This window comes from Gobio gobio, assembly GCF_949357685.1.
Source record: "Gobio gobio genome assembly, chromosome: 10".
NCBI classification, from domain to species: domain Eukaryota; kingdom Metazoa; phylum Chordata; class Actinopteri; order Cypriniformes; family Gobionidae; genus Gobio; species Gobio gobio.
Genome location: NC_137116.1, coordinates 14,508,576 through 14,518,575, shown reverse-complemented (window position 1 = coordinate 14,518,575; position 10,000 = coordinate 14,508,576). Strand labels below are relative to the sequence as shown.

General features: G+C 41.9%; 2 protein-coding genes across 5 annotated transcripts in view; both read left to right on the top strand.

The window, feature by feature from the left end:
• Positions 1–5,357, top strand: part of lzts3b (leucine zipper, putative tumor suppressor family member 3b) — a gene marked incomplete at both ends in the record, with an annotated part of 27,902 nt that extends 22,545 nt beyond the window's left edge. The window contains one exon of the mRNA XM_079826569.1: positions 4,734–5,357. Coding sequence (XP_079682695.1) covers positions 4,734–5,357 — 624 coding nt within the window. The remainder of the gene's footprint in view (positions 1–4,733) is intronic.
• A 4,525-nt stretch (positions 5,358–9,882) lies between these two features.
• The window catches only part of ubox5 (U-box domain containing 5), a 27,560-nt gene continuing 27,442 nt past the window's right edge, over positions 9,883–10,000 (top strand). For 2 of the 4 annotated variants that reach the window (XM_079827520.1, XM_079827518.1), the window contains exon 1: positions 9,919–10,000. This exon is cut by the window's right edge and continues 134 nt beyond it. The gene's annotated coding sequence lies outside the window, so the exon portion shown is untranslated. The other 2 variants (XM_079827517.1, XM_079827519.1) reach the window with 2 other exon arrangements.

Below are 10,000 nucleotides of genomic sequence, written 5' to 3'. Positions count from 1 at the left end.
GGCCCTCAAATCCTCACTCTTGTCCATTTCTCCTGCTTCTAACACATCAACTCTGAGGACTAAATGTTCACTTGCTGCCTAATATATCCCACCCACTAACAGATCATCAGAGTTACTCACTTCTAGACATGTGCCGGTAAACGGTAATACGATATACCGCAATAATGAACATGCTCAATAATGTTATCGTGGGCACTTCAAAATACCATGAATAATTATTTATTACGAATTTTTTTAGATATTTAAGAATACTTTACCCATCAACCGTTTAAAATGAACAACCCATCAAAGAGGAACGCGCACTGATGTAAATCAGGGTTCCCACTCTTTCATCAACACCAGATTTAAGGACTTTCAAGGACTTTTTAAAGCACCTTTAATTTTAAATCAAGCACAACAAATATGATAAATGTGCGTGTGTTACTGCCAATATATCAAATACCTACTGTACCTGTGTGTATCATTAATGCAGTAACGCAGAGGCATTTACTGACAACTGGTTTAAATCAGTGTTCATCTGGTTTAAGCCTCTGTTTAGCTATTTTTAGCTGGTCTAAACTGGTTTAAGCCGGTGTTCAGCTGGTTTAAACTGGTTTAAGACAGTGTTCAACTGGTTTAAGCTGATGTTTAGCTGATGTATAGCTCGTGTTCAGCTGGTTTAAAATCAGTGTTCATCTGGTTTAATCCTCTGTTTAGCTATTTTTAGCTGGTCTAAACTGGCATTCAGCTGGTTTAAACTGGTTTAAGACAGTGTTCAACTGGTTTAAGCTGATGTTTAGCTGATGTATAGCTCGTGTTCAGCTGGTTTTAAATCAGTGTTCATCTGGTTTAAGCTGGTGTTCATCTGGTTTAAGCCGGTGTTCAGCTGGTTTAAGATGATCTTAAGTTCGTTTACGCTGGTTTAATCCTCTGTTTAGCTATTTTTAGCTGGTCTAAACTGGCATTCAGCTGGTTTAAACTGGTTTAAGACAGTGTTCAACTGGTTTAAGCTGATGTTTAGCTGATGTATAGCTCGTGTTCAGCTGGTTTTAAAACAGTGTTCATCTGGTTTAAGCTGGTGTTCATCTGGTTTAAGCCGGTGTTCAGCTGGTTTAAGATGATCTTAAGTTCGTTTACGCTGGTTTAATCCTCTGTTTAGCTATTTTTAGCTGGTCTAAACTGGTTTAAGCCGGTGTTCAGCTGGTTTAAGCTGGTTTAAATCAGTGTTCATCTGGTTTAATCCTCTGTTTAGCTATTTTTAGCTGGTCTAAACTGGCATTCAGCTGGTTTAAACTGGTTTAAGACAGTGTTCAACTGGTTTAAGCTGATGTTTAGCTGATGTATAGCTCGTGTTCAGCTGGTTTAAAATCAGTGTTCATCTGGTTTAATCCTCTGTTTAGCTATTTTTAGCTGGTCTAAACTGGCATTCAGCTGGTTTAAACTGGTTTAAGACAGTGTTCAACTGGTTTAAGCTGATGTTTAGCTGATGTATAGCTCGTGTTCAGCTGGTTTAAACTGGTTTAGGACAGTGTTCAACTGGTTTAAGCTGATGTTTAGCTGATGTATAGCTCGTGTTCAGCTGGTTTTAAATCAGTGTTCATCTGGTTTAAGCTGGTGTTCATCTGGTTTAAGCCGGTGTTCAGCTGGTTTAAGATGATCTTAAGTTCGTTTACGCTGGTTTAATCCTCTGTTTAGCTATTTTTAGCTGGTCTAAACTGGTTTAAGCCGGTATTCAGCTGGTTTAAGCTGGTTTAAATCAGTGTTCATCTGGTTTAATCCTCTGTTTAGCTATTTTTAGCTGGTCTAAACTGGCATTCAGCTGGTTTAAACTGGTTTAAGACAGTGTTCAACTGGTTTAAGCTGATGTTTAGCTGATGTATAGCTCGTGTTCAGCTGGTTTAAAATCAGTGTTCATCTGGTTTAAGCCTCTGTTTAGCTATTTTTAGCTGGTCTAAACTGCCGTTCAGCTGGTTTAAACTGGTTTAAGACAGTGTTCAACTGGTTTAAGCTGATGTTTAGCTGATGTATAGCTCGTGTTCAGCTGGTTTAAATCAGTGTTCATCTGGTTTAAGCTGGTGTTCATCTGGTTTAAGCTGATTTTAAGCTCGTTTACGCTGGTTTAAACTGGTTTAAATCAGTGTTCATCTGGTTTAAGCTGATGTTTAGCTCGTTTACGCTGGTTTAATCCTCTGTTTAGCTATTTTTAGCTGGTCTAAACTGGCATTCAGCTGGTTTAAACTGGTTTAAGACAGTGTTCAACTGGTTTAAGCTGATGTTTAGCTGATGTATAGCTCGTGTTCAGCTGGTTTAAATCAGTGTTCATCTGGTTTAAGCTGGTGTTCATCTGGTTTAAGCCGGTGTTCAGCTGGTTTAAGATGATCTTAAGTTCGTTTACGCTGGTTTAATCCTCTGTTTAGCTATTTTTAGCTGGTCTAAACTGGTTTAAGCCGGTGTTCAGCTGGTTTAAGCTGGTTTAAATCAGTGTTCATCTGGTTTAATCCTCTGTTTAGCTATTTTTAGCTGGTCTAAACTGCCGTTCAGCTGGTTTAAACTGGTTTAAAACCGTGTTCAACTGGTTTAAGCTGATGTTTAGCTGATGTATAGCTCGTGTTCAGCTGGTTTAAAATCAGTGTTCATCTGGTTTAAGCTGGTGTTCATCTGGTTTAAGCTGATTTTAAGCTCGTTTACGCTGGTTTAAACTGGTTTAAATCAGTGTTCATCTGGTTTAAGCTGATGTTTAGCTTGTTTACGCTGGTTTAAGCCTCTGTTTAGCTATTTTTAGCTGGTCTAAACTGGCATTCAGCTGGTTTAAACTGGTTTAAGACAGTGTTCAACTGGTTTAAGCTGATGTTTAGCTGATGTATAGCTCGTGTTCAGCTGGTTTAAACTGGTTTAAGACAGTGTTCAACTGGTTTAAGCTGATGTTTAGCTGATGTATAGCTCGTGTTCAGCTGGTTTAAACTGGTTTAAGACAGTGTTCAACTGGTTTAAGCTGATGTTTAGCTGATGTATAGCTCGTGTTCAGCTGGTTTTAAATCAGTGTTCATCTGGTTTAAGCTGGTGTTCATCTGGTTTAAGCCGGTGTTCAGCTGGTTTAAGATGATCTTAAGTTCGTTTACGCTGGTTTAATCCTCTGTTTAGCTATTTTTAGCTGGTCTAAACTGGTTTAAGCCGGTGTTCAGCTGGTTTAAATCAGTGTTCATCTGGTTTAATCCTCTGTTTAGCTATTTTTAGCTGGTCTAAACTGGCATTCAGCTGGTTTAAACTGGTTTAAGACAGTGTTCAACTGGTTTAAGCTGATGTTTAGCTGATGTATAGCTCGTGTTCAGCTGGTTTAAATCAGTGTTCATCTGGTTTAAGCTGGTGTTCATCTGGTTTAAGCTGATTTTAAGCTCGTTTACGCTGGTTAAAACTGGTTTAAATCAGTGTTCATCTGGTTTAAGCTGATGTTTAGCTCGTTTACGCTGGTTTAATCCTCTGTTTAGCTATTTTTAGCTGGTCTAAACTGCCGTTCAGCTGGTTTAAACTGGTTTAAGACAGTGTTCAACTGGTTTAAGCTAGTTTAAGACAGTGTTCAACTGGTTTAAGCCGGCGTTTAGGTATTTTTAGCTGGTCTAAACTGCCGTTCAGCTGGTTTAAACTGGTTTAAGACAGTGTTCAACTGGTTTAAGCTAGTTTAAGACAGTGTTCAACTGGTTTAAGCCGGCGTTTAGGTATTTTTAGCTGGTCTAAACTGCCGTTCAGCTGGTTTAAACTGGTTTAAGACAGTGTTCAACTGGTTTAAGCTAGTCTAAGACAGTGTTCAACTGGTTTAAGCCGGCGTTTAGGTATTTTTAGCTGGTCTAAACTGCCGTTCAGCTGGTTTAAACTGGTTTAAGACAGTGTTCAACTGGTTTAAGCTAGTTTAAGACAGTGTTCAACTGGTTTAAGCCGGCGTTTAGGTATTTTTAGCTGGTCTAAACTGCTGTTCAGCTGCTTTAAACTGGTTTAAGACAGTGTTCAACTGGTTTAAGCTAGTTTAAGACAGTGTTCAACTGGTTTAAGCCGGCGTTTAGGTATTTTTAGCTGGTCTAAACTGCCGTTCAGCTGGTTTAAACTGGTTTAAGACAGTGTTCAACTGGTTTAAGCTAGTTTAAGACAGTGTTCAACTGGTTTAAGCCGGCGTTTAGGTATTTTTAGCTGGTCTAAACTGCCGTTCAGCTGGTTTAAACTGGTTTAAGACAGTGTTCAACTGGTTTAAGCTGATGTTTAGCTGATGTATAGCTCGTGTTCAGCTGGTTTAAATCAGTGTTCATCTGGTTTAAGCTGGTGTTCATCTGGTTTAAGCTGATTTTAAGCTCGTTTACGCTGGTTTAAACTGGTTTAAATCAGTGTTCATCTGGTTTAAGCTGATGTTTAGCTCGTTTACGCTGGTTTAATCCTCTGTTTAGGTATTTTTAGCTGGTCTAAACTGCCGTTCAGCTGGTTTAAACTGGTTTAAGACAGTGTTCAACTGGTTTAAGCTAGTTTAAGACAGTGTTCAACTGGTTTAAGCCGGCGTTTAGGTATTTTTAGCTGGTCTAAACTGCCGTTCAGCTGGTTTAAACTGGTTTAAGACAGTGTTCAACTGGTTTAAGCTAGTTTAAGACAGTGTTCAACTGGTTTAAGCCGGCGTTTAGGTATTTTTAGCTGGTCTAAACTGCCGTTCAGCTGGTTTAAACTGTTGTTTAGTTATTTTGAAATATGTGATTTAATCTGGTTTGGTGTGTGTGCAGGTGTCGATGTTGCGTGACAAGCTGGTGGTGTTCGAGGCCGAGGTTCTGGGCCTGAAGCGGGCTCTGAGCGAGCTGAGCTGCCGGAGCGATCACGCGGCGGCCCTGAGCTCCATCAGCGGCAGCAGCAGTTTACCCTGGGCCGGCCTGCACTCGCCCCGCTCACCCGACCCGATGCCCGCCGACCCGTTCCTCAGCCTGCAGAGCGACGAGGCCAAGGCCCAGCGGCAGGAGGCGGGCGAGCTGAGGCGGCAGCTGGAGCGGCTGCAGGGCGAGCTGAGTGTGGAGCGGCAGCAGCGCGAGCGCCAGGCCCTCACCTTCGCCCAAGAGCGCCACACCTGGCAGGACGAGAAGGAGCGGGTGCTGAAGTACCAGGCCCAGCTGCAGCTCAGCTACGTGGAGACGCTGCAGAGGAACCAGGCCCTGGAGGAGCGGGTCGGGCAGCTCGGAGCCAAACGGACCAGCACGCCCGGGTCCCCGCCGCCCATCAGCCTCTCCATCCCCGTCCCGGTGACCCCGGTGACCCCGGTGACCCCGGGCGACCCCAAACCGCCGGCCCTGCAGACGCTGGCTCCTCCGTGGCCGGGGCCTTCTCGCCTGGAGCGGATCGAGTCCACAGAGATTTAGACTTTGAGACAATCGACGTCTGTGCAAACAGAGACCCGAGGGCTGAGCTGACGGAGAGACGAATGCAGTTACACATTTTTCACATTTTGATATCTGCGAAGTGAGAGATTCTAGACTACCGGTCCAGAGTTTCTGAAAGAGTGCTCATCTGATCATAAATCCAGTAAAACAGTTAAAATGTTCCTCCAAATCCTCTGATCTTAACAGCTTCTGCTCTTCTTTCCTCCAGGTTTAGGAGTGTGTTTATGGGGATTCTTCATTAGTGATGTTGGAGAAGGCCTGGCTCTCAGTCTCCGCTCTAATTCAGCCCAAAGCTGTTCTATCGGGTTGAGCTCAGGACTCCAGTTCCTCCACACCAAACTCCTCATCCATGCCTTTATGGAGACGCTTTCGTGGTTTAAACAGGTTTAAGATGCTGTTCAGCTGGTTTAAGACAGTGTTTAGCTATTTTTAGCTGGTCTAAACTGGCATTCAGCTGGTTTAAACTGGTTTAAGATGCTGTTCATCTGGTTTAAGCCTCTGTTTAGCTATTTTTAGCTGGTTTAAGCCGGTGTTCATCTGGTTTAAACCGGTGTTCTTCTGGTTTAAGCCTCTGTTTAGCTATTTTTAGCTGGTTTATGCCGCGGTTCAGCTGGTTTAAGCTGGTTTAAGATGCTGTTCAACTGGTTTAAGCCATTGTTTAGGTAGTTTTAGCTGGTTTTAAACTAGTGTTCAGTTGGTTTAAGCTGGTTTAAATCAGTGTACAGCTGGTTTAAGCCTCTGTTTAGCTATTTTTAGCTGGTCTAAACTGGTTTAAGCCGGTGTTCAGCTGGTTTAAATCAGTGTTCATCTGGTTTAAGCCTCTGTTTAGCTATTTTTAGCTGGTCTAAACTGGCATTCTGCTGGTTTAAACTGGATTAAGACAGTGTTCAACTGGTTTAAGCTGATGTTTAGCTGGTTTAAACTGGTTTAAGACAGTGTTCAACTAGTTTAAGCTGATGTTCAGCTGGTTTAAGGTGGTTTAAATCAGTGTTCATCTGGTTTAAGCTGTTTAGCTGGTTTATTAAGCTCATTTAAGATATTAAGCTCATTTAAGACAGTGTTCAACTGGTTTAAGGCGGTGATTAGGAAGTTTTAGCTGGTTTAAACTGGCGTTCAGCTGGTTTAAACTGGTTTAAGACAGTGTTCAACTGGTTTAAGATGCTGTTCAACTGGTTTAAGCCGTTGTTTAGGTAGTTTTAGCTGGTTTAAGCCGGTGTTCAGCTGGTTTAAGCTGGTTTAAATCAGTGTGCACTGGTGCGCAGTCATGCTGGGACAGGAAGGGGCCGTCCCCAAACTGTTCCCACAAATTCGGGAGCATGAAATTGTCCAAAATGTCTTGGTGAAGCATTAAGAGTTCCTTTCACTGGAACTAAGGGGCCAACCCCTGAAAAACAACCCCCCCCACACCCCATAATCCCCCCTCCACCAAACTTTACACTTGGCACAATGCAGTCAGGCAAGTCCGGTTCTCCTGGCAACCGCCAAAGCCAGACTCGTCAGACAGAGAAGCGTGATTGGTCACTCAGAGAACACATCTCCACTGCTCTAGAGTCCAGTGGCGGCGCACTTTACCCCACTGCATCCCACACTTTGCATTGCACTTGGTGATGTGCGGCTTGGATGCAAATCCTCATGAGAGTGATTAGAGAAGGGTCATGTGACACTGAAGACTGGAGGAATGATGATAAATCACAGGAATAAATTGCACATAGAGAACAGCTGATCTACACTGGAGGAATATTTCACTGATTACTGGAGTTATGATCATAAACGCAGCTTTAGTGAGCAGAAGTAATAACTCAAGCGGACCGGTCGTGATGTGCGGTGTATTTGAATGAATCTGGAAGCTTCAGTGATGGTTTGGTGTTTCAGGGATCGTGGGAGCCGGCCTGCAGTGACCACACGTGAACACCAGGGGTCATGAGACGACACACAGAGGGCTCCTATCTGCAGATAGAATTACTTGAAAAAAAGAAAAGTTGTTTTTGTCTCAGTTTTTGTTTTTATTCGGTGCAAAAAAGCCAAGCGATCTTGCTTTGACTTCTTCTTCATTGGTGTTTTGGAAGGTTCTCTGAGAGCTGCTGCTATGTTCTGTGTTGTGGGTAGACAGGCAGGCTGTGAATATGATGGTTCTTTATGTGAAATCGTTATTTACAGTATACCGACATATTGCGTGTGAAGATTTTGAAAATATGAAAATTACTGTTATTTCATCGTTCTGATTATTGTGAATTAATAAAGCCAATATTTCATATTTGTTTTTCTGTAACATGTGACCTGCTGAAAAAAAAACACAGCTAAAACCAGCCTATGCTAGTTTTAGCTGGTTTAGGCCCATGCTCATCTGGTCTAAGCTGGTTTAAGCCGGTGTTCAGCTGGTTTAAACTGGTGTTTAGCTATTTTTTACCTGGTTTAAACTGGCGTTCAGCTGGTTTAAACTGGTTTAAGACAGTTTTCAACTGGTTTAAGCCTGTGTTCTGCTGGTTTAAGATAGTTTAAGCTGGTGTTTAGCTATTTTTACCTGGTTTAAACTGGCGTTCAGCTGGTTTTAAACTGGTTTAAGATGCTGTTCAACTGGTTTAAGCCTGTGTTCTGCTGGTTTGAACTGGTTTAAGATGCTGTTCAACTGGTTTAAGCCTGTGTTCTACTGGTTTAAGATGGTTTAAGCCGGTGTTCATCTGGTTTAAGTTGGTGTTTAGCTATTTTTACCTGGTTTAAACTGGCGTTCAGCTGGTTTAAACTGGTTTAAGATGCTGTTCAACTGGCTTCAGCCTGTGTTCTGCTGGTTTAAACCGGTGTTCAGCTGGTTTTAGCTGGTTTAAACCGGTGTTCAGCTGGTTTTAGCTGGTTTAAGCCGATATTTAGCAGGTTTAAGCCGCTGTTTAGCTGGTATTCAGCTGGTTTAAGCCAGTGTTCAGCGGGTTTAAGATGCTGTTCAGCTGGGTTAAGCTGGTTTTAGCTGGTTTAAGCCGCTGTTTAGCTAGTTTTAGCTGGTATAAACTGGTGTCCAGCTGGTTTAAGCCAGTGTTCAGTTGGTCTTAGCTGGTTTAAACTGCCGTTCAGCTGGTTTAAACTGGTTTAAGACAGGGTTCAACTGGTTTAAGCTGGTTTAAGATGCTTTTCAGCTGGGTTAAGCTGGTTTTAGCTGGTTTAAGCCGCTGTTTAGCTAGTTTTAGCCGGTTTAAACTGGTGTTCAGTCGGTGTTAGCTGGTTTAAGCCAGTGTTCTGCTGGTTTAAACTGGTTTAAGCCAGTGTTCCGCTGGTTTAAGATTGTGTTAGCTGATTTAAGCCAGTGTTCTGCTGGTTTAAACCAGTGTTCAGCTAGATTAAGCTGGATTAAGCGATGTTCAGCTGGTTTTAGCTGGTTTAAGCCGGTATTTAGCTGGTATAAGCCGCTGTTGAGCTAGTTTTAGCTGGTTTTCAGCTGGTGTTAGCTGGTTTAAGCCACTGTCCAGCTGGTTTTCAGATGGTTGGTCAGATGGTCTGCCAGCCTGACCAGCTAAAGAAGTGTTCAAACCCCTCTAAAACCAGCCTGCTAGACCAGTTATGACCAGACTCCAGCTAAGACCAGCCAAACAGCTTAAGCTGGTTTTAGTTATTTTTTTCAGCAGGGAATATTATGAAATGGTTCAAATGCATCCACAATTTCCAAAACCATATTCCTTTCGATGTAATTCTGATGTAATTATTTGATTTGATGATGTAATTAATTTATTTAGAGAACAAATGCTATGTTTTTATACTTCTATTGTTTGTATTTATGTTACTGTAATGACTTGCGTAAAAATGCTCAATCAAAAACACATTAAAGGATAAAGACACATCAATCCATTTCATCTTTTTTGAGACATTTGATAAACATTATAAGTGTATAATTATTATTTCCCATTAAAACCTTAAAATATACACATCCCTGACCATTTAGACAGGTATATTTATATCTTTCTGTTCTAGAACAAAACAACCCAGTAGATATGAAATATATTTTAAAAAATAAGGCTTACCTTATGGTGCTTCTGATGGAAATAAATAAATACATAACTCAATTGAAGTGAAATGGATTCCATATTTTAATAAAATCTGTAATGAGAATCAACTTCTTTTGTAAAACACCGACATCCGCAAGTTTTAGGGTTTGTTTACTCCTCAACGTCTCAGGTTTCACTTATGAATTCGCAAACATGAATATACTTGTAGATTTTGTGGACACGGGTATCATTTTGATGGGTTTTGGGAGATGATGTTTATGGTGTGTGTGGATGTTTCTGCGCGCGCCCCTACAGTCCAAACAAGTGCGCGCGCGAGGAAATAACTCTAAACTACTTAATTAATACTTTACTTTTTAGTACTGTAATAATTAAAATGATGAAATCCAATCATTTAAAACTCGATTAATACTTTTAAAAAATATATATAATTAAACGCAAGCCAAGACGATAGCGGTAGAGTCGTTTCCCGCCAGCGGGTGGCAGCAGTGAGCCGCGCGCGCCCCTGTGCTCCCGGAAGCAGCTGTGACGTCAGCGCGCCGCTGTTCTTCTTCTCCTGCGGGTGAGTTTGTTTTCATCAGTGTAGCTCTAATGTGTGATTGTCGGAGAGTTGTGTGTTTATTTATGGGTTTCTCC